The sequence below is a fragment of the Fistularia commersonii genome, chromosome 31, assembly GCF_037954325.1.
Source record: "Fistularia commersonii isolate RoL2024-O1a breed Wild chromosome 31, RoL_Fcom_v1.0, whole genome shotgun sequence".
Lineage (NCBI taxonomy): Eukaryota > Metazoa > Chordata > Actinopteri > Syngnathiformes > Fistulariidae > Fistularia > Fistularia commersonii.
In genome coordinates, this window is record NC_141314.1 from 5,865,776 (window position 1) to 5,890,000 (window position 24,225).

The following is a 24,225-nucleotide window of genomic DNA, read 5'->3' on the forward strand; positions in this document are numbered from 1 at the left end:
AGTGCCTTATGAGTTCCACCAATCACCGAGAACTTACGAGGTCCTTTGGAACCGTTAAAGACCCTGCCTCGGAATAGGAGCGAAGATGGTCTTCTCCACGGTTCCTTCGCTGTCCTAGTTCACCAAGAAACGGTCTGGTTCCTAAGAAGGTTCTAGGACAGGTCGACCCTTATCCAGAAAATGAACGCCCGTTGCAGCCCAGCTCTCAATGGTGTCATCTTCATCTTCGGTGGTTTGTTCTCAAGCGTGGAGCTTCAGGTGCTACTATGGTCCCTCAGCGCCTGTGGACGTGTACAACTAAAAGGTTTCCCTGAGCCGGCGACTTCTCAGAACTCCGTTCTAGCCGAGAACCAACGTTGACATTTTGGACCACGTTCAAAGGAATCCAGTCTTGCTCACGTTGAATTTCCCCCTTTATTTTTTATCAAAACATACATGGATCAACTACAACAAAGGACTACATTGAAGGAGACATCAAAAACGATTCAACGCCCCTCCCGCCCCCCCTCCCCAGTGCAGTAAGATAAAGACATGCCAAAGATGTCCAACATTTAGGCACTTGTATTCCCTACCGAACCATCTTTGGTCATTGTTGCTGTTTTTTTTTTTTTTTTTTTTTTTGACGTCGAGTCAGGGGCGGGTTCCCCCCGACGGCGGCCGATGCCGAGAGGAGTCAAAGGAACCCTTTTGCGGAAGATCGTCCTGCCACGTTTTTCCAGGGATGACCCAAAGATGGTTTGTGACCAGAACCCCCCCGGAACGCCGGGGCGGTACCACATCTCACAGAGAGAAAACTCCACAAGGGGTTGGGGGGGGACCAAGCACGACATCTGAACACGATTCACCTGAAAAACAAGGGTTTGTACTCACACATACACACACACACGCACACACACACACATGCACACACACACACACGCACTGACATACACTGTACATTACAAAGGCATTGTCGTTGGCGTTTTTTTTTTTTTTTTTTTTCTTTCTTTTCTCCAGAGCTACCGCGTTGTCTCGGAAAGTCTTGCAAAAATATATGGATTTTCCTATTAAACTGAAAGCCTTTGTGTCGCGACCTCTAGTCACCTACACGAGATATGTGTGTATGTGTGTGTGTGTGTGTGTGTGTGTGTGTGCGTGCACGGAGCTCTGCGTCTCTTGAGAATATACCCCCCCCCCCCCCCCATTCATTAAAGGAATAACAAAGTTACACTGAACCGTTTAAGAAGCATAGTAGTCACACAGTATTTGGCAGTGAGAGAACAGTCCCGATGTATCCATGCACGATATCAACCACGGGGGGTGGAAAAGGTGTTGGGGTGGGTTGGGTTGGGAGGGCAAAAAGGTCCACGTTCTGACAAAAACCCACTGAGAACGACACGGTGAGAACAGGGGAAGGAGTGTAAAGGAGTTCAAGAACCTGGAAGTGCCTTTGTGTGCGCGCTCGCGTCGGCGCGTGAATGTCAGCAGCTGAGCCCCCCCCCCCAGCGCCCAGGAAGGGGTGGTGGTGACTCAGGCGATGCATAAAGCATTTTTCAGGCGATTTTGTATTTTTACAACATCAGAAGAAATGGAAAATTTTCACCCCCTAAAAGCACAGATCACTGTATGTCGTCGTCGGGGGACTTCGCTCGGGTCTACTTTGGACCCTGGATATCCCTGGATGCAGACGAGCGCCCCTCCCCTCCACCAGCACCTTCGTTAGCGCCGCTCTTAGACGAGTCCGGTCTGCGAGTGAAGGTGCAGCGGGTAGGGCTGGTAAAGGAGCGTCGACCCCCCTTGCGGTATGTAGTAGCTGCAGTAGCTTGGTTCCGTTATGTAAGGGCTGCTGTGCTCTGCGAGGTACGGGGCCGGCTGGTAGAAGCACGTGACGTGGTCGGTGTTGGGGATGATGTTCTGCTCTCCCAGGACCTTCAGCGCCAACACCGTGATCATGTTCAGCGTCTGGCGCCTCTCGTGGCCCATCAGGCATACCGTGCTGTCGTCCACCACGCGCCGCAGCGTCATCAGGTACTGGTACTTGCTCCTCTCCTCGCCGATGAAGTGGTTCTTCAAGTAGGACAGGATTTTCCTCTGCTGCTCCTGGACGTCGGGGAAGTCGATGAAGAACCGCGAGCACATGTAGCGCTCCAGTGTCTTTATCTGGGTCTCGCTGGCCGGGCGGTAGTCCCTCACCAACAGGTTGCTGTACTTCAACAGGCCGCCGCCTCGAATCTCTTCGGGGTTCCTCGTGGCGATTAGGCGGTAACGCAAGTGGTCCATGGCCGCCTCGAAGTCACCGTACATGCTCTCTGCGAGGACCTCCACGGCGGGGACTGCCCCGTTTTGCAGAGGGGGCGGTTTCTGTTCCGATGTTTCCGTCTGCGTTTTTTGGGCTTCTGGAGCGGAGCGGTATGCCCGGGCGGTCTCCGGGGCGGCGGGTCCCGGGCTCGGGGCTGGAGACGGGGCCGGGGGTGGAGACGGAGAGCGAGGCGGCGCGTGGGATTCATGGCCGGGGATCGCGATCGGAAAGGAGACGGGCTCCACAACCTGAGGCACCAACGGGAGGTAGCCTTCTTCCTGTTTGTCCTCCAATTGGACGACGGTAGCTCCCTGTTGGGTTGAAGGCTCTCCGACCTGTTCCTCGCTGTCCGTGTTCAGTATCAGAGCCAGAGTATCTTCTGGCTCCACCGGCGGCGTGAGACAGAGGAGGGGCGGGCTGATACAAGGGGAAGGAGGGCTGGCGCAGAGGGGCGGAGGGCTGAGGCTGAGCGTCGGCGGAGTGAGATAAGGGGGTGAGCTGAGGCAGGACGAGGCTGGGCTGAAACTCAGACTGGGAGAGCTGAAGCTGGTGGCACAGCTGGTCAGGGCTGGAGATGGGAGGTAGTGGGAGGGAGGGGTGACGCATGGGGGAGGGCTGAGGCTGGGCGGGGGGGCTCTGGAGCAAGGAGGGGAGAAACTGAGTACAGGAAGTGTGAGGGAGGACACAGGGGAGGTCCCTGCATGGGGAAGAAGAAGGGAACTCAATGGGGTCTCTTGCGGATTGCTGTCCACATCCACAGATTTGCCTTGCACTTCCCTGTTTTCACCGCCATCTCCCATCCCTAAGGTATGAGCAGGATCTGGACCGTCCAAGCTGGATCCATCGAAGACCTCTGCTGACGTGTCCTGGCAGGTGGGAGGTTCCGGATGCACGGGAGGAGACTCGTGTTCTCCGGCGGTTCGCTTGTTCAGCGTCACGTGCGGAGTCTCCTCGGAGGTCTGAACCGGCTCTTCTTCGGTGAACCGAGAAGTTGTCGGCTCTTGAGGTAAATCAGACGCGGGCGGTTCATCCGGGGCTTCGTCGGGAGCCGAGGGAACGTCCGGCTTTGCCGCGCAGCGAGAGGAAGGGCTGGGTTCAGCGAAGCCGATCGTTTTCGGTGAGGTCGTGGAGGTCGCAGCGGGGTCCGAGTTACCTTCCGCATCAGGTTCGGGGCCGGGGAAGATGTCCGGAGATCGACGAGAGTCCGCCACAGGGTCATTGTCGCAGACCGGACCGGGGTGAGGGTTTGGGGTGACCTTCCTGCACATCCTGCGTGGAGGTTTGGGAGAGGAGTGTTTGAGCACCACCATATGGGAGAGTCTCTCCGACGCCTTGCAGGAGGACTGAGGGGAGGTCTTCTTGTCGAGGACAAGGCTGGGGGCTGCAGGCGGGTTTTCCTGAGAATCTGCAGGCTCGTCGATATCCCCCGAGCTCTGCGATTGGTCTGCCTTACCTGCGTGCGCGCCCTGTATTTGCGAGACGGGAGAAACCTGCTCGCCGTGCTTTGGCTCCGGGGCTAAAGTCTCCTCGCTCGTTTGACTCATATCGGCGTCACTTTCCCGCTCTGCTCGCATCTCCTCGGCATGTGACTCTGACGTCAGCCGCGTCATACCCCTCCCATCCTCGCTCCGGTCTCCACTCGAGGACCTCTCCTCGATTCTTTCCTCACCAAGTGAATCTTCCTTCGGGTTTCCGGATGGCGTTTGGGCCGGGCTTGAAATACCGGGGGATTCCATCTGACCCGTCTGCTCTTCAAGTACCTTCTTTTCAGAGGGAGGCTTTGAGTGATCTAGACATACCGTCTGTTCACCGTCGGAGGAGTCGGCTTCCTCCAGATGATCCTCCTCTCGCGGGCACGCTGTATCCCCTGAGAGCTCCGGCTCGGGTTGGAGTTCGGGCTGGCTCAAAAGGTCAACCTCCTCAGCGGCTTGTTGCGTCTCCGACTGGTTTCCACAGGTCTGCTCAGAGAGGTCCGTCTCAGCGAGGTGTTCTCCCTGCTCCTTCAGCTCCGAATCCTCTGCGTCATCCTTTCCAGAGGGGGAGGGTTTGAGGACTCCTTCCCTTTGGGACTCCTCTTCACGCACCTCCTCTCCTTGCTGGCTGATCCAACTGCCTTTCTCTGAACCTGATGAGTCTCCGCTGGCGGGCTTCTGTGTTTCCCTGACAGCGGAAGACGAAGGTCCACTTGGATCCTCCGCCGGCTGGCTTTTGGCGTCAGCAGCGCTACGCTGCTGCTGCTGCTGCTGCTGCTGCTGCTGCTGCTGCTGCTGCTGCTGCGACTCCTGCTGCATGTAGGACTCAAGCAGGCGGTCCAAGATGATCTGGAAGGAGTCGACGCTGAACTCGAACTGGCGCCTCAGCATGCTCACAAATTTGAGCTCCAGGTTCTTGCCGCTGTTGTTGGACAGGGAAATGAGGCTCCAGCGGTCCTGCTCGTTGAAAACCTTGACCATCTTCTGAACGTAGGCCTCCTTCATCGTGGCGCTGCTGATCCTCTCCCTGTTAACCCCTGCTGGCAGGCAGTCCAGCAGGCAGCCCAGGACGGACTCTTTGATCACCTGCGGACGGGGGGGAAGGGTTAATGGCCGAATTATTGATCGCGTTATCGATCGGCTCCGTTCATGACGCACTTCCAATCACTTGAGCCGATACCAGATGTTTCGCTGTGATTGAATCACAGCTAATAATGCGACGGCACCGCTGTGACTTAATACAATATGTCCCTCGGACGCTTGTACCTGAAACTCCTCCTGACTTGGCAGCTCCACCCCGAAGATGATGTCCAGGTCCTTGTAGCTGGTCCCGTTGTCTTGCACCAGGACGTGGCTGGCCGTGGAGCCGTTCAGACGGACGTCCCTCACCGTGATGCCCTGCCTCTGCAGCCTGGCGCGGACCGCTATGATGATGTCGCGGGGGCGGAGCTCCAGCGTCGGGAAGTTCCCCCGGCCGTGGATGGGGACCACATCCGACAGGACCTGGTGGAGAACCTCCACCTGCTCTGGTTTCAGGCAGTGGAACCGCTGGCTAGGTTTGGTTTCGGACATTCTGCCGCCCTGAAGGGAGGGAAGAAGGACCGCTATCAGAGATGATCGCCAACCCGCCATCGTCGCCAGCAACACCGCCCAGTTCTACATGGTCACGCGCTAAACACGCTTAGCGCTCGCCGCTCACGCTCAAACGCACACTCCCTGCCAGGGTGGCGTGTGAAAGTCGCAGCTTGGCTGACAGCTTTTCCACAATGCTAATGTATCTGCTGTGTAAACAAGCAGACATATGGAGCGCCGGCGAAGACGCTCTTCGCCTAGTTGGTTCCCAACGGCACGACGGGCTCAATGGGAAGCCGTACGGAAGCCGCAGCGAACCAAGGTTTCGTGACGTTGCAACTTTACGCACGCTACAATTTCTGATTCCATCTGTTCTCGTCTGCTTGTCTCGGTACATGTTTTGCGGTATTAGCCTTTAGCATTCATTGGGGACCGTGCTTCATTGGCTTTCAGCATTTTAGAAATGATCATTTTCATCATAATCATTATGATTATCGCAACTAATTTTGATTTTCTTCATTATTACGCGTATTTTTAGCTTTACTATTCGTCATGATACCATCAGTATTACTATGAATTAGTATGTATTAATATACATGATGTAACATTATATTATTGTGCTTATTATTTAAAATATGATATAATACTAGTTGTTATTATGTTTGTGATATCGATTTTATTATTAACATATCTTTAATGAGCCCAAACTTTTACTATTTGTATCAGCAGTAGCATAATCATCATCATCATTATTATTTCTATAATAATTATTATTATTATCATCATCATCTTCATCCTTATTTCTATCATAATTATGATTGCTAATCCTCTTGATTATTATTGGTTTAGTAGTATTAGTAGTATGAAAATATTAGTCTTTTATTTTTAGTATTTCTATAATCGTCATCAGTATTATTATAAATTGATATGCAATAATGTTTGTTATTTTTATTTTTCATTATGATTAATATATAATAATGTGTGTTACATTAACATTGTAATTATAATTTCTGTTTATTATTGTTATTATTGTTATTATGATAATAATAATAATCATTTATGTAGTTGTTAGTAGTTAGCTACATAGGTCCAAATTTCTCTCGACATGTAAGAACATTTAAAACAATTATAACACAAACATCAACAACAATAATAATATCAATGAAGTATGTCTAATCGGAACAATTGGCCATCTATTGATCGTCCTCGTCGGCGCTGCAAGGGTTAACCCGAATGAGTCATCACTGGCAGACTTCATTAATCACACCAACGTCACTAATTAAAGACACACATCTGTTTCCGTGTCTCTGAGCGTGTGTGTACACACACACACACACACACACACACACACACACAAACAATGCTAGGCCTCTGTACACCCCCTTCCCTACACCCTTCCCCTAGAAGGTTGAACCCGGGACCGGCCACCACCACCACCACCACCTCCACTCCCACCACCGTCCCAGGCTCTCCAGAACATCTCAGGAGGCCGTTTCCTCCCTGGCCATCCGGAGCTGAGGGGTGAGTGCTGCCGCTGGAGATGCGGTTCCGAGCAGCCCATTAGCAGCTATTGTTCAACCACGATCAATAGCTGTCGCTGATTGCTGTGATTTGCCAACACAGGGACGACAAGCGTCAGGATACTAATGAGCTGTAATGGGCTGATTTCTTCTCCCGGCCTGTTGGACCCGAGTGTATGCGTCTGTGCGTGTGTGTGTGTGTGTGTGTGTGTGTGTGTGTGTGTGTGTGTGTGTGTGTGGTGGAAGTGTGTAGGGGGGAGGTTTTCTGTAACAACCACAACACAACCTACAATAGAGTGTAACTTTCACACACACACACACACACACACACACACACACACACACACACACACACACACACACAAGGACTGACTGTAAAAAGCATTAGTCACTGGATGGAAGGGGGTGGAGGAGGTCTCTGCTCCAGAGTACAAGCAGCTCCTGGAGCTTGGAGATCCAGTGCGCTCAGGTAGGAGATGCGCCTTTCCAGATGTTTCCAGAAAACAACTGGAGAGGCAAACACACACGCACACTCACACACTCGCACATACACACACACACACACACACACACACACACACACACACACACACACACACTGCAGGACTGTGTGTCCCCCCCCTCCCCTCTCGCACTCTTCTGCAAACTTGCAGCCCGAGTGACTCATCCAGGCGTATCTGGCGCGGAGACTGCGAAGGCGCACGCAAAGCGGACCCGCAAACACACACACACGCACACACACACGTACACACATACACACGCACACATACACACACGCACACACACACACGATCACTCACATTCATTCAAACACCGAGTTCCGCAACCTGAGACGCAAAGCAAAAAATGAGGAAAAAACAACATCCGGTAATTCCATCATCTTTAGCTTTCCCGAAAAAACACACACAAACTCCAGTTACGCACGACGCACGGATAAACGCGCGCTTTAAAAAACAGCTGTGTGTTTCCGTATCACGCAACGGTGCGCAGTTTGCGTTCGGATTTTTTTTTTTCCCCGTGTGAGACAACTTCCGTGCACGCCGCTCCTACCTGTTGCTGCGGGAAGGGATGGTGGGGAGGGGGGGGGGCGTGCGGGGCTCAGCGCTCCGGCGTCCTGCGGTGCGTGTGCGGGTCCGCGGGTGTGCGGCCGCCCGCTGCGGTGCGACTCTGCGGTGATGAGGATGAGGATGCTGCTGCTGCTGCTGCTGCTGCGGCTCCGTCCCCGCGTCCGGGCGTGCGTGGCTGGCTGACGTGCGCGGGGTTCATCCGGGCGCTGTCCACGAGGCGCGTGGTGCTGAAAGCGGAGCTCGCACTCTTGTTTTGTCCCCCCAAACACACACACACACACACACACACACACACACACACACACACACACACACACACACACACACACACACACTCACTCCCCCCTCCCCGACCGCCCGGAGCGTAACGCAGTTTCCATAGCAACCTGCCGTCATTCAGTCATGACTCCCCCCTCGTCTCTCTCTCTCTCTTTTTCCTCTCTCTCTCTTTGCGCGTGCGCGTGCGCGTGCAAGCGAAACTTAGCAGGGCCGGCAGGTGTGAACAGGTGTCCGTTCCCAGGAAACCGGAAGTTGTATTTTCCGCTCTTGCGTGGGTGTGCGCGTCGTGCGTGTCCGGGTGACACGCAGGTGAATGAACGCGTGAATGTCTGAAGGTGGGAGTGAGACACCGGATGAGAGGGTGGACGGCTGAGAGCCACGGGGAGATGTTTCGATATCGGGTGTGATTTTGTGTGAATTTTGCGTGAATGAACGAGTGAATGTTGAGTGAAGGAGTGAGTGAAAGTTTGCGGGTCTGTCAGGGTGAGAGGGTGAATGTTTGGCTGCCGCGTCAACGAGAGGGCAAAAGGTCGCACGTCTATACGATGAACGGATGAATGAATGTCCGTTTGACTGCGAGGGTGAGTTGACGTGCGGACGAACGGACGTATTTCTATGAGAAAGAGAGGGTGAACGTGGTGTTTGTGAATGAAAGGGTGAATGTTGGGCCTCTGTGAGACTGAGAGAGGGAAGAATTGTGTTTATATGAAATAGGAGAGTGAACAGTTTCATCAACACGATGTGTGTGTGAATCAATGAATGATTGAATGAATGGCACAAGCCGGGGTGAAGTTTAAGCTACTGCCACTGCTTAAGCCTCACAAAACCACACATTATTATTATTATTATCATTATTATTATTATTATTATTATGTGTGTCTCCTGTGGTGTCCAATGGCCGCAGAGGAGCTCCGGCTATGAGTCATCCTGTGACCCCACCGCCAATCCCCCTCAACCCCGTGGGGGGGGACCTCTCCCTCTTTTCTTTCTTTCTTTCTTTCTTTCTTTCTTTCTTTCTTTCTTTCTTTCTTTCTTTCTTTCTTTCTCCCCCCCATGTGGTGAGAGCGGATGTGTAGAAAAGGTCAGTTTACTCCTTGAAAACAACAATAACTCACAAACACACACACACACACACACACGCTTACACACACGCACACACAAACACTCGCTCGCACGTACACGCATACACACGCGTGTGACGTCACTGGACGTGCACCACTACCTACCTACCGCCGTGTACGGGACTATTTTTAGCCCGGGGTTGAACTCGTCCGCGTCGGTTACGCGCAGCCGTGACGTGGGAGGCGCGGGCACGCCACGCAATGCCAAAAAAAAAAAAAAAAAAAAGAGAAAAATCGTGACCGCGTGACGACCCGGTGACGGCGACGAGTGGGCGTGTCCACAGCCGCCTCTCAAAGATGATACAAGCGTCAAGATGGTTCACGGGAAGCGAAAACGTAACACGCAAATGTCGCGCCGCTAAAACCACTTTCAACCGTCGGGAAATTTCCCACGCCAACTTTATCGATGGAGGAATACATAGGAGATAACGTAAAGGAGAGGGGTGTTTTCGTTGCGACACGAAATCCTTCAACGTCATTGACGTGCGAAGGAGTTGAGACGAAAGCGGAAGTGTGTGGGGGGGAATCCTCTCGCTGCGACACAAAGGGTCAGAAAGAAGAAGCCGCCTTCTAACGCTACTCTCTGCAGTCCGCTATTTATAAGAGGGACATAAATAGGAAGGGGGGAGTAATTCTGATGTCAAAAGGGGGAAGCACGACGCTGGGGGACATTCATTGATGAAAGGGGAAGCTGGCGCGTCACTAAAGGGAAGCAAGCACACTTCCCAGTGGGTTTCGTTCACTTAGGTTGGACACAACAACCAACATGAAGAGCGCGCTTTGGTTCTAATGTTACTCCGTCACACCTGAGGCTCAGTGCAACCCACGTGGCTTTTGGTAGCCGAATGCAATGTTAGCTTAGCATGAGACACACAGGGGCAGCTTTGTCTGACGCGCTGCCGTCAAGGAGCGGCGGTGCAGTTCCAGAAAGCGTGATAAGGATGAAAAGAAAAGTAAAGAAGGTATGATTGGTTAGAGGGGGGTGTGTGACAGAACACACACACACACACACATGTGCACGCAGACTGCTTCCACTGTGAGATGAGTTATCGATCACAGCTGAGGGAAAGATTGTCACAGTTTCTCTCGCCAACACTGGTCAGCAGAGGACACCAGATGACGCCAATGATTCCACTGCAAGCATTCATTCATTCATTTATTCATTTATTTAATTATGTATCCCCCTTTTCCTGCTGTCAGGGTTGCAGGTGAGGGTTGGGGGAGGGCGTAGCCAATCCCGGCTGTCATTGGTTAAGAGGCGGCGTTCACCCTGATCTGGTCCGTCACAGCGCCGCCTGTCGGGACATGCAACCATCCATTTATTTATTCAAACAGTAAGTAGATACAGGCAGACGATTCCTCACTCACTCACTCACTCACTCACTCACTCACTCACTCACATCCCTTTGGAGACACACAACTATTCACCCTCTCATTCACATGTTTTTGTGGTAGTTTATACGAGGTGTGAATGGTTGTAGATCTCCATATGTGGTCCTGTCGTGATAATAGTATTATAGATAATGAATGAATGAATGACTAATAACTGAGACATGGCCAAGGTGCATTTGCGAGCTTCGGCCCGGCGATGAGATGGAGTGCCCCTGTATCCTCAGGTCCTGACCAGGAGAACCCTTGGAAGAAGGAGAGGCCTCATGGAGGACGGTTCCAAAGGTTGAAGTGACACCTGGTGGACGAGTGGGGGTACGGCACGACGGCCTCTCGTCACGTCAACGGCCCGAACCCGTGTTTTCAACCCCTACGAATCCCCCTATCAGGAGGCTTGAAGACCACAGAGGGGTTCAGGTGGCCGGATCCACATCTGGAGAGGTCTCGTCCACGGATGCTGCGCCGAAGAGCATGAACCCGGTGAAGGTAATGGAGCATTTCTTCAGCACAAAGTTTTTTTTGGAAAAGCTCTGTGTTTCCGGTTCTGCCTTTTCCGCTCCAGATCTCTGCATCCGTGGAAATGTTTGAGGAACATCTGGATGTTCAACCAGCTCAGATGGAAGACACCGTAGGGCTCGGGACCACGCCGACAACAACCCCGGGCTCTTGGGTCCTGGCTTTTAGTCGTTTTAGACAAGAACTTCCTTGTTGACGTCATCTGTTGCGTCAGTTATCGGGGTAACACACACACACACACACACACACGCACCAATTTGCAGCTGAGATAGTTCCTATTTGGTTGTACAACCCGTCTCCTCACACTCATCTACTCGATAGATAAAGTAACCTATTGTACCAATCGCGAGCATGCTAAATAGCATCACTAATGATGGCTAATTGCACCCGGGTCCACCTGCTGTGATTTGAAATTATCCTGTGGATGCTCAGGTTTGTCCCTGAATGTTGGGACAAAATCTTTTATCAATCAATTATTAAAGATGACTACTTGGCTGTGTGTTCTTAGCATCTCTGTGATTCATTCATTCATCCTCTAGCGCGCTAATGCTGCATGCAGGGCCTGTATTCGCCCTTGCAATTTTTGATTTCCTGTTTTTTTATTCCGATAAACTACGCTGTAGGACATGGACACGAGATGCTCACGTGCGGTCCTACATGCCGTTGAGGTTCTCCTGTCTTTCTTCTTCAGCGGTGTGGCTGGTAGCACTCTGGGTGTGCTCTGCTTCCAGCTTTCATAATGCAAAGAAGAAGAAGGAGCAGAGGAGGAAGCCGACTGCGGACCTTCTCATGCCAGAACATGATGACCCGACCTTCTACGATGGATAACGGGATCGTTATTATGGGATGTATCTTGAGCTAAACCTCTCGCCGTTTCGACACACCTTTCACCGCAGGTGAGGAAACCTCACACGGATCCCAGCTTGACGCGGGACGGCCTTCTGCCTCGACCTTGAAACGAGCGATATCGCATACGTATGATATCGTGACATGTATGCAAGTTGTAGCTGCTTTCATGCTTTCAGGGGTTCGAGCATGAATTCATCTGTTAGCCTATAGCTAAATGATGCTAACAGCGGATTCCATGCGCGGCACCAGATTGGGCCAGACTACCTTTTCACCTAAAGTCCAATGGCTTCTGCTTGAAACGGGTGATATTACATTCATATTGGAGCAGAGAAGGATACAAGTAGTAGCTGCTTTTATGCGTTCACAGGCTTGTGCATGAATTCCTCTGTTAGCCTATAGCTAAATGATGCTAACAGTGGATTCTATGTGCAACACCTGATCCAAACTCAACGTAGGGCGGCCTTCTGCCCCGACCACACCACGCCCTCACCTGAAGTCCAATGGCTCCCGCTTGAAATAAACGATATTGCATACGTATCGGAGCAAAGAGCCATACGAGCGGTAGCTGCTTTCACTGCATTAATTGGTTCGGGATAAATTCCTCTGTTAGCCTTCAGCTAAATGACACTAAACTGTGGATTCCACGTGTGGCACCTGCTGCATTTGCAAACCCATTAAAGGACCCCTCAAAGCACCCCTCCCTTGGGGGGGTCGGGGGCATTTACGGCTGTATTTCTTCCTCAGAGGAATGCAGTTCCACATACCTCTCTTTTTTTTTCCGCTCCCCTGCCCCCCCGTTCCTTCTCCTCGCCAACAGGAAACAGATGAGAGGTCAAAGGTGTCACCTGTGGAGGAAGCGGCCTTCTCCCGCTCGCATGCCAGCGCCTCATTACACGTACATAGCTTGCCACATCCTAAATGGGGGGGGGGGTGCTCAGCTGGGAGCCATTACAGGTGCTATCTACACACACACACACACACACACATCTCCACACGAGCTGTTGTCTGTGCCACCTCTGACCCCACCCTTTTTGTGTCCTTCCTAATTATCATCAGCTCCATCTACAGTCATCATCTGTCCCCCTGACCCCCCCCCCCGCAACCTTGACAGGTGGCGCGTCTCATTCGCCGCCACCGCTCGCCACTCGTCCAGACGCCACTTAGAAAAGTCCCGCGGCGTCCCTGGTCCGGCAGCTGTCAGTCATTTCCACCGGAGGGGTCGCGGGATCCATTTACCAGAGGCGAGCAGATGTTCCTCTCCGCTGTGTCGCAACGTCCTTCTCCAGATGCACACAACATACACACACACACACACACACACGCGTGAGCGCACTTGTATACACAAGTGTGTGAGAGGTGCTGATGTGTCGCCCCCCCCCCCCCCCCTCCCCCGCCGCCGTCCACGTCAACACCTCCGGCTCACCAGTTCTTGAGTGAAAGTGTTCGCGGACAGGCGGGGCTGGTGGTCCTGTCCTTCTGGCATGTGTGTGTGTGTGTGTGTGTGTGTGGACGGTTTGAGGTCTGCTTTCTGTCTCGAGAACGAAACTTAATTTATCCCAAATTCACGTTTTTTCACGTCATTTTCAATCAAATCCTACGCAAAAACTCACTTGACATACTTTATTACGAGTACTACTCCCAGGTCTGCTACTTCTACTTTTACTAGTTGTAGTACTTTTTTTTCTGTTGCCGTCTCCTCCACCTCCCGAATGAAATATTCAATTACTGCACGTGAAGGGTCAGGTCAAACACAGGAAGCCGAGCTGATTGGTTCTACTCGGATATCGACGGGCATGTGTGACCAATCGCTGCAGCCCCTGGTCGCCCCCCCCCCTCGCCGCCACCCCCCCGCCCATCTGCCGCTGCCGCCGCATCTGAGCGTGTGTGTGTCTAATCGCTTCTGCTCAAGGGCTTCCCCTAGTTTCCACTCACCTCTTGACCACTGCTTCCTGTGGGTTCCTTTAAAGGCTGCTTTTAATCAGTTTTACTGTCTTTCACTGGCGCGCGCGCACACACACACACACACACACACACACACACAGCTGGCCCTTTCCATCGCCGGTGTTCCTCTCATCACGCTCACTGTTACACACACATAAACACACACACACAGACAGACACACCTGATCCTGCTCACCTCTACCTATACCCCAACAGACACACACACACACACACACACACACACACACACACAACCTGTCAACACGGTTCCTTTAAGTGGTGAGTTTCCGCTCGGGGGAGATGGTGTGCTGCGGTTATTAGCGTGTAAAGTACTGCTATGTAGCAGTAGTTGTACTAGTAGTAGTACTAGTCGAGTTCAGGTTTGCAGTATTATCGGTGTAAATGTCTAAACTGTGTGTGTTGATCTGCTGTGTGTGCGTGTCACATATGGTAAAACACTCTGGCGGCGTGCAGTTCGTCACACCCCCGCGTCTCAAATTGAATTAGCGTTGACAGCGCGCAGGGTCGGCCACGCGTGTTCATATGTGTGTGTGTGTGTGTGTGTGTGTGTGCACCAGGAGCACTAGCTGTTGGCAAGTTGTCGGTGTGTTTGCATGAAGAGAGGAAACCCCAGACACACACACACACACACACACACACACCACTCCCCCCCTGAAATCAATTAAAGCCTCACAGGCCCATGGTAGTTGTGGGGGTTTGAAGGCCACAACATCCTGGAGGAAGCCGGCCAAGACGGACAGCGCCATCTGGGGCGGCAGCCGGGTCGACCCCTGGGCCGGGACATGAAAGGAGCCGGAGGAGCCGAAAGGACGAGCCGGCGCTAAATCACTCTCGACCCTTCACCCGATACATCGCCGACGCTCTCGCTCGATTTCCCCCCTTCTTTTTTTTTTTCCAGCCCTCCATCTCTTCTCGGGCGAGCGATAACCTGTCACACGCAGGAAGCCCGAAGAGGAAGGAGCGATTCATCAAGGAGAAGAGGAGTATCTCACATCTCTTGATCCGAAAGAGGTGATTTATTGGATTCTGTTGAATGAAACGGCGGAGTTTCACACACACACACTTAGAGGAAGTGGGCTTTATGATTGATGGCAAGTACCCGACAGCGCACTGCGTTCGCTGTGTCCCTGACATGATCCGTGGGAGTTGTAAGACATGATGGTGATTTAACGCAGCGCCGCCGACGGCTGTAATAAGACGTTCATTTGTTCGCCGTCTGGACGGCTGATCCTGCACTCTTTCATGCACATGTCTAATACACACAACCGTTCACTCTTGTTCAAACACACGTTCACACCTCTTGCAGACATACAACCACTCACCCCGTCATCCACATGCCATGTAGGGACAACCGTTCACCACTCGTTCACTCTGGTGGACACGTCCTAAAGCGACAAGTAACAATTCACCCTCTCATTCACCTGTTTATAGATAAAACCATTCCTCCTTGTCCAGACATCCTACATACATCCATTCACCCTCTCATCCGACCTCATGTGGACATACAACTCTTCACACTCTCTCGTCAAACTCCTCTTGTGGCGTCTGGACTTGATTTTCTTCCCCTGAAGATGTTTCACCTCTCATCCGGAGGCTTCTCCGCTTCTAATGACGGGCGGGGAGTTTCCCAGTATAGCCGCCGGGTTTTCGGGCGGGTCTGGGTTACCAAACGGAAGAGGTGATCTGCAGAAGCTAGGCGGAAGAGGGTTGTTGCGCTAATGGGGGTGTCCTCGGTTGGGGACAAAGGAGCAATTTAAGGGGATTTACCTGGATTAGAGTCTGAAAATAGATATTGTGAAACTCTCCACAGGAAATCCGAACTTGAGAAGCCTCTGGGATGAGGGGTGAAACATCTTCAAGGGAAGAAATTCAAGTCCAGTTGCCTCGAAGAGAAGATTTTGACAAGAATTCCCCCGGGATGACCGAGAACCTCAGGAGACATGTTCACTCTTTCATGCGCTTCAACCATTCACACGTGTATTCCAACCAGGGACCTCCTTGCGGTGAGGAAATGGCCAACACGCCCTAAATGTGGAGCAGCGGAAGAAGAAGCAAGAGGACGGACACCAGCTTGGTGTTTTTGGGGGCAGCATCGAGCCTGAAGGGGGCGGTGATGTGACCCGGCTGCAGGGAGGCAGCAGCAGCGTAGAAGAAGAAGAGATAGCAGCAGCAGCAGAAGAAGAAGAAGAAGGAGGAGGAGGAGGAGGAGACATGCTATCTTTAAGGTAAACAGTTTTTATTATCTCCATTGTTTGTTTACCTGTTTTGTCGTTAGCTTAGCCTCGGTTTAGCGTCTCAAACCAGCCGTGCGTACCATCTCAGAGGTTCACTGACCTGGAGACACAGGGCATCTGGGCAGACGTGGTGGAGACTACTTATGTGGAACCGTCTTCCTGCATGATTCTCCAACCTTGAGTGCAGCTCCCCACTGTCTGAGGTGTTCGGAGATGATCGATACATGTGGTGTCCTACCTGCGGATGTTATCTCTGAACCCCGAGGAGAAGATGTCGCTCAAAACGAGGAACACACAAACACACGTGCACAAACTTCACGTTCAGGGATGCCTTCTGAGAAGATGGAGAAGAACCCGGTTAGCAGCTGAGGACCTCCCGGACCCCCGGAAGGCGTGCGGCGCCTCGACTGGCCCGTAGAAGAGCGCTTAATAACTGTTAAACTGCTCCTCGCTTCTTTTCTTTTTTTCCTTCTTTCACATTACTCACTTAGCGTAATTGAATTTGGTTCGCAGCTGTTTCCAGTTTGGGCTTTACAGCTGAGCTCGGTCACATCCCATAATCTGACCCGATAAATAGCCGGCTTTTATTGAGTTTGCAGAGAAAATAGCGTCCGGCGTAAACCTCGGCCGGACTCGCAGACCCGGGACAGCAGAGAGGCCGCGGGGCATGTGGCGACAGGCACGTCTGTGTGTGTGTGTGTGTGTGTGTGTGTGTGTGTGTGTGTTTGCGTATGGCGGCTATTATTAGGAGATAAGTGACATGTATGCGCGGTGTATGCTAATCTAATGAAGGCCGAGTGTATTTACACGTGCAGACTCCTGGCTGGCGCTTCCCCCATCTTTAAGGACGCCATTTCACATGATTGGAAACAAATGACCGCCGGCTCGGGTTTCCTTTCCCCTCACCGGCTGTCAATCACAGCACGCCGCTGCACAAACGTACCTCCTCGCATGTGTATGTGTGTGTGTGTGTGAGAGAGAGTTGAAGCAGTTTTTCCAGTTGTGGTCGCAACAGACGCCTTTCCACAGGATTGGTGCCGACACATCTGGAGGAAAATGGATGTGAGGGAACACTCATTCATTCATTCATTCATTCATTATCTATGCTGCTTATCTTCCCCCAGGAGTTGTGCTCAAGCCTGTCCCAGCCGTCATTGGACGTCATTGGTCCATTACAGGGGCCGCATGCAAAAATTCACCCTCTCATTCACACGCCATAGACGTAATAACCATTCACTCGCTCATCTACATGTTAAATTATGACATTCAGCCATTCACCCACTCGTTCAAATGTCCAGTACAGACCTACAACCGTTCACTCGCTCACGCACACATCAGATATCAGATAGAGACAAACATTCACCCTCTCACTCACATGCCATATGAAGACATGCAACATTCACTCACTCATTCACATATTATGTAGAATTTAAGCCATTCACCCAGTAGACATACAACCATTCACCCTCTCATTCACATGCCATACAACCATAATAATCATTCACACACTCATCCACGTGTTAATCGTAACATGCAACCATTCACCCTTTCATTCGCACGTCATAGACATACAACTATTCACCCTCTCATGCACACATCTGGTCAGTTCAGGGTCTCCAGTGAACCTCCTGCATGTGTTTGGACTGTGGGAGGAACCCGGAGAACCCTGAAGAACCCCATGCAGACATGTGGAGAACATGGAGACTCCACACAGAAAGGCCCCCCCCTGTGGGAATCCAACCAGGGACCTTCTGGCTATGAGTTAGCGGTGCTAACCGCTGCACCGCTGTGGCCCCAGGTGGCAATGTAAATATAAATATCAAATAACTGCCCAATCATGTAGTCACTCGTGAGCCCATGAATCAGACCCCCTTTCATACCAAAACATCTCCAGAAGTCCACAAGTTGTCTTCAGAAATTCATATCTCCTCTCTGGAACATCTCACGGTGTCGTCCTCTCATATAGCCGATCCATTATGGCCAAGCATCATTAGCTCGCTAAAATAAGCATTAGCAATCGGTGTTAGCTTCAGCTTAGAAGAGGTTCCTCGGCAGGTGTTCATGTTTTAGCTGGTGTTTGTGCGTTAAGCTCCACCCTGGAGATGCAGGTGTGAGCCCCCCCCCCGCTTCCCCGACCCTAGTATGAAAGCAATTAGTGTAATTGAAAGATCGCGAATTAGCTGAAATGATTTTCCCGTGCCGTTTTCCAGCGTGGAAAATGACAGACGGGTGTCGGATAACGCGGCAGATTATGTCTCCGGGCGGACAAAGGGCGGGCTGTCTGATAGCGCCGCACCTGACCGCTCGCCGCTCGCCACGGCGAGGCCAGGCGGATCCATCCCGGCCCCCCGAGTGCACCAATTAGCCCCTTCCTGCTATTTCCACGTCCAGGGCGCGTTAGCTCACCGCCATGCCGCGGCCTGACAAGTTAATTGCTGTTTGGTTATGACCGTTTGTCGGGAAACAGGCCATTTCCACCCCTCCTCCTCCTCCTCCTCCTCTTCTTCTTCTTCTTCATCCTCCTCTTCCTCCTCCCTCCAAACCGCTGTTCTTAGCTCCACCGAGGAGGGAGGGCCGGCTTCCCAGCCCGAGCCGAAGGCAAGAATTATCACATCAGCTCTAGCTTGGAGCTGGAGAAAGGGGGGGCGGGGGCGGATCCTCCTCGCCGCTCCGACCGCCATATCGATTTCACGTCGAGCGACGAAGGCGAGCGGCCATCTTGCCCCGCGGAGTCGCCTATAGGATAACCGTTTCACCTCCATGCGTCTCTGATTAGCCCCATTATCGGTAATAAAGCGCAGGGGTTGGAAACTGGCTGGAATACTGGCAGCTATTGTCCCCCCTCCTCCACCCGCCTCCACCCAGGAGACCTGATGAGTTCATGTTATTAGTCAGGGGTGGTCGAGCCTGACACTCGGATCCGGCACACAAAAAAAAGCCCAGAAACAAAACTGGCTTTTGTTGCAGCGCCGGTTGGCTAATCAGCGTTCCCGGCGCGGAGACGGGGAGGACGTTTACAAACGCGATGGAAAGGGAAAATACAAAAATACTTTAATGGCGCAGGTTGGCTGCTGGCGAATGCCCGTGTTACATACCTCGGGTGGCGTTGCTAAGCGGAGACGAGAGGCGGGCGGCCCGCCGAGACTCGGAGGGAAACCTGCCTGTCTTTTTTTTTTTTTTTTTTTTTGACGTCTCTGAGAACAGTTCGGCGTCCAGTCCTGGCTTGTTTAAGCCCCGCCCCCTGTCAGAGGCAGTGGCCGGCGGTGGGGTGCCACGGAGACGGGCGCGGCGGGCAGTCCGCGACCTCCTCGGCCAGCTTGGCGTGTCGGGAAATGGCGGCCAGCTGCGGGCCGAGGGGAAAGCCGTAGCGGTAGAGGCAGTACGGGTCGGAGAGGTGCGGCGGAAGAGGGGAGGCCGGGCTCCGCGGGCCCAGGGGCCCGGGGACGGGGACCAAGCACGCCTGGGGTCCGTGGAGACACGGCTCCCTGCAGTGGGGAGGCTTCTTCCCCTGTAGCACGGACAGGAGAGGGAGGTCGGCGAGCGGGGGCAGCGGCGGGAGGCCCCGCAGACGCTCCCCCCCCAGGGGGGAGAAGGCCCGGGCCGCCGGTAGCGTCAGGGTGTGGAGCGCCGCATCCTGGCGGGAGAAGGGAAGCAGCGGCGTCGAGGAGGACAGCGGCAGGAGGGTCTTCAGCGGCGAGGCGGCGACAGCGGCGCCCGGCGTTCCTGTGAGCAACGGAGGGCGGGGGGGGGTGAAAAGCCGAGCTGGCAAGGGGGGAGCAGGGAGCGGAGGGGAGCGAAGGCGGCGCGGAGGTGAACCTTGGAGCTGGATGGCGAACGGCTTGAAGTCCAGGCTGAGGGGGCCTCGCCAGGGGTACGAGTCCAGCAGGCCGTCCAGCACCCCCCTGCACACACACACACACACACACACACGTATAAACACAGTGAAGGTGTTACCCCTCCCCCTTCCCAGGGGGGCATCAAATATTGCGTCTGAGAGGTGTGAAATTCTGTGTCGTGCATTTGGCGGTTTTACACGGCGTCTGGTTTCAACGGTTAAAAAACTGAAATTTCTCCCAAAGCCCCTCCAGAGGTGTGTGTGTGTGTGTCGGTGTGTGTGTGATGGGGGGGGGGCTTACCGGTTCCTCCCCGGGTCCCTGAAGCCCTTTGCGAACGGGTTTCTGTCGATCTTCAGCTTGGTGATCTTAAGCGGACATGGGAGCAGATGGGAGTTAGAGGCGGGAAATGTTGACTTTCTGCAGGCCGGCTCCCATCGCCACGGCAACGGAGTCGACGTCGACATCCAATCGGGATGGGGGGGGGGGGGGGCAACTGATCCGCGCAGAGACCTCGCCGGCACGGAGGCGCAGATTGAAACCGTTGACGAGAGGTCAAACGGGCTCGGACTGTCGCCTGGATCGCCGTAGCGACCGCCGCTCACCTGCTGATTCTGATAGGCCGTGACGGTGGTGAACTCGGTCTCCGGAAAGGAGAAGCTGAAAACCCCGTCGGCGGGCAGCGACCGGATCTGGGACAGGTCCATCCGGGGGTCGTGCTGGATGACGTGCACGCGCGGCCTGTACTTGTGCATGGACTGGAGGATGATCTGCGTCAGAGGGCAGACAGGAACGTCAGGGCCTCGGAGCCGCGGACAATCGCCGGTGTATTCTGTATCGCCAGCGGTTAATCGGGAAAATTAAAATCACAAGGTTGTTATTGTTTTCTCGGTTTTCGTGCACTTTTTCTGATCAGCACAGAAGAAAGAAAAACCATTCGGCAAAACCAGCATTCGAAGGGGGGAAGAGAGAAATGCACAAAATCTCAAACCTAAGACTGAGAGGAAAAGAAATTTGTTATTATTATCATTATTGTTTATAACTGATATTTTTGTTGTATTATTATTATTCTTTCAGTTAAAGAGGCAAAGACATTTATTATGATTATGATCTATTAATATTACAGCACAAGGGCTAAGTGGTATATTATTACAATTTTTTTTTATTTTTGTTATTTTTATTGTTATAATTCAATACACTAAGCCATTCGTTATTCTTATAATTATTTTTATCATTATGATTGAATCTGAGCAATTCATCATTATTATTATCACTATTTTCACTCTGATTTATTGTTACTATTGTTTTTCAAAAAGAGGAGCCAAATATCATAATTATCATTATTGTCATAATAATCATTATTTTCCAAACTAAACAAGTCAACATCATAATAATAATAATAACAATTATTGTTCTTATTTTGCTTGCTATCATGTGCGCGCTGTCTTGTGACCACGTTTAGTACTGGTGTGTGAGGAGTGTGTGAAGGATTCGGTGTGTGAGGAGTGTGTGATGGTTAGTGGTGTGTAAGGAGTGTGTAAAGCAGTTGGTGTGTGAGGAGTGTGTGAGGGAAATGGTGTGTGAGGAGTGTGTGAAGCAGTTGGTGTGTGAGGAGTGTGTGAAGGAGTCTGTGTGAGGGGAATGTGTGAAGCGGTCGCTGTGTGTGAAGGAGTCAGCGTGAGAGGCGTGTGTGAAGCAGTTGGTGTATGAGGCGTGTGTGAGGCGGTTGGTGTGTGAGGAGTGTGTGACGGCTTAATATCACCCTGCATGGCATCCTGCTTACACGTTGCGATGTCACACAGATGCTACGCCGCTTCAGCTAACGTCTGTAAATAATAACAAAACTAGCACTTCATACTAATTCCATAAAACAGAATTTCCACGTCATCTGTCTTAGAAATAAATTTAAAACATCATAATCATCCTTATCAAAATGACAATAAAATTCTAACCATTTGCATTAGTGTGTATGTGCATGTGTGTATGGTTTGTTTACAAATCCAATTCTACTCTAACGTGAATTATCCTGAATTTTCTGTTTTATAAAAATTTTATACACTTATATATTGTATTTTAGTTTAATTTAATTGAATTTAATTTCAATCCATTCTATTTTATTTTATTGCAGACTAGAATGAACCCAAGCATGGCGATTACAACGCGCTAACAAGAAGCAGCAGGAGCCACACACGCCGCTCTTCACAATCACACACCATGTCTCTGCATTCCTTCATGGTGTTCCTCAAAGCTCCCTCGGGCCCCTCACAACACACACACACACACACACAAACACACACACACACAAACACACCAGTGCAGATGCACTCCATAAACACCGGGATCCCTCCCAAAGCCTCCAACGGTAACCGTGGCGACCCCAACATCCACGGCGACCCCTCTCCTGAACCTTCTGCAGGCCCTCGGAGAGGGATCTCCTCCGGCTCCATCACCGGGAGACACAGAGCCTGAGAAGCTCATGAAGCCCTCATGGAAAAAAAAAAATCTGTGAGAAGAGTTGCACCATCCAGGAAGTAGCCAGGACCCGTTCCAGTGACCCCCCCCCCCCCCCCAATTCCCAACCCCCCACATCCGGGGTCACCTACATGTCCCTTGTCGTCCATCTCGTTGTTGGTGAGCTTCACCCGGTCGAAGCTGACCACCTGGCGCATCCACGTCTCGCCTGCGCACGGAGAGTCCGGGTGCACGTAGAGACGAGGCGAGATGCAGGAGTGGTCCGTGTTCCCGGCCACCATCCACTGGGAGCTGTGGTACACGTACCTGCACACACACACACACACACACACACACACATACGCACACACACATGCGTCCATGCATGATGAGTTAGGAGTTAAAGGTAATCACGTTTGCGACTACTCGTGTGTGTTTGTGCGTGTTTTCCCACGCACCTGTACCGTTTGGAGTCCACGGGCGTCACGTCCATGGCGATGTAGTACTGTCGACACGGGTCGAGGTTGCGTACTTTGACGCGCACGGACGGGAACATCCGCCTGTGTGGAGGACACACACACACACACACACACACACACACACACACGACGTGGAAATTTAGAAGAAAAATATATAGGCTCCGTGAGGCGTTCAGGGACCAATTTCAGATTACCCGGGTAATTGTTATTATTGTAAGTATTATTAATTTTATTATTATAAGTAATTATTGACTTACTTAATTATTAAAGTAATCCGTTACCGTATTGTCTGGAATACACATGCACGTCAGTTTGAACGACAACCCGCGCAGGCGCAGGTGTGACAAGGATTATATGTATTGAAATATTATTTTTACTTTTTATTTTTTTCATTTACTTATTTGTGAAACCAGCATCACGGATTCACGCCTGCGGCTCTCAATGTTCGCTCGCGTGGGATGCAAACCCACGCACAGCTGACGCGTTATCTTTTTCACGATCAGATTATTACAAGAACTTTTTAAAAAAAATAAATTATTCTTTTTTTCTAAGCACAATAAAATAGATAGAATTAATCTGCATGCGCACATTTCCAGTGTATGTGACAGTTTTGCGTTAACAAACGTTTATTACACAGTTGTTATTACGCATTTGTTATTATGGAGTTATTACACAGTTATTGGGCTTTTGGGTTCGCGTTTAAAGGGGTGAGATTCTAAAAGAGACGATGTTTTAATTTGCATTTACCTGCCCGCTTTGGTGATGATCATCTCTGTACCGATCTCGTAGAACCTCTTCCACAGCTCGGAGCCCTGCAGCTCCACGCGGACCTCCCCGTCTCGGGACCCGGCCTCCCGCCCGCCGGGCTCGGCCTCCTCCTCCTCCTCCCCTCCGCCTCCGGAGGTCCGCGGGCCCGCGTCCTCGGACGGCTCCTCCGGGCTCCTCCGGGTGGACTCCAATCCTGGGAGGGGGGGTGGGAGGTGAAGAAACGTGAAAACACACTTTTACTCCGTTGTACGGCTAAAAACATGCAAAAAAAAACCAAACTTCTCGGTTCTCCTTGGCTCTCACCGGCCGGCTCCCCCGGGAGCTGCTCGTCCGCCAGCCGCCTCCTCTTGCACGGCTTCCCGACCAGCGCCTCCACGGAGAAGGCGTGCGCCCTGGAGCTCAGCCCTTGCATTTTGGAGATTTTCACTCTCCACG

General features: G+C 52.0%; 2 protein-coding genes across 2 annotated transcripts; both read right to left on the bottom strand.

Annotated features, from left to right (window-relative positions):
* Window positions 1-514: 514 nt before the first annotated feature.
* On the bottom strand, window positions 515-8,175 carry tent5d (terminal nucleotidyltransferase 5D). The gene is made up of 3 exons (XM_086139231.1): window positions 7,893-8,175; window positions 5,017-5,331; window positions 515-4,836 (listed from the first exon to the last, which is right to left on the bottom strand). Exons 2-3 carry the CDS (start codon window positions 5,320-5,322, stop codon window positions 1,711-1,713), a joined length of 3,432 nt encoding a protein of 1,143 aa, XP_085995357.1. The 5' UTR covers window positions 5,323-5,331; window positions 7,893-8,175; the 3' UTR covers window positions 515-1,710.
* Window positions 8,176-19,503: 11,328 nt separating this feature from the next.
* On the bottom strand, window positions 19,504-24,225 carry tbx22 (T-box transcription factor 22). Its single transcript, XM_086178603.1, has 8 exons — window positions 24,070-24,225; window positions 23,770-23,983; window positions 23,002-23,103; window positions 22,696-22,870; window positions 20,698-20,862; window positions 20,396-20,460; window positions 20,076-20,161; window positions 19,504-19,982 (listed from the first exon to the last, which is right to left on the bottom strand). The coding sequence occupies exons 1-8, from the start codon at window positions 24,200-24,202 to the stop codon at window positions 19,504-19,506; spliced, it is 1,419 nt and encodes a 472-aa protein (XP_086034729.1). The 5' UTR covers window positions 24,203-24,225.

What these genes read in the sequence shown, in the direction of transcription:
- tent5d (XM_086139231.1), bottom strand. Translation starts at nt 5,322, where the DNA reads ATGTCCGAAACCAAACCTAGCCAGCGGTTCCACTGCCTGAAACCAGAG. An exon ending in CAAGTCAGGAGGAGTTTCAG is followed by an intron (nt 4,837 to 5,016) that starts GTACAAGCGTCC and finishes CCCCGTCCGCAG; the next exon opens with GTGATCAAAGAGTCCGTCCT.
- tbx22 (XM_086178603.1), bottom strand. Translation starts at nt 24,202, where the DNA reads ATGCAAGGGCTGAGCTCCAGGGCGCACGCCTTCTCCGTGGAGGCGCTG. An exon ending in ATCATCACCAAAGCGGGCAG is followed by an intron (nt 23,104 to 23,769) that starts GTAAATGCAAAT and finishes TCCTCCACACAG; the next exon opens with GCGGATGTTCCCGTCCGTGC. An exon ending in AGATGGACGACAAGGGACAT is followed by an intron (nt 20,863 to 22,695) that starts GTAGGTGACCCC and finishes CCTCTGACGCAG; the next exon opens with ATCATCCTCCAGTCCATGCA.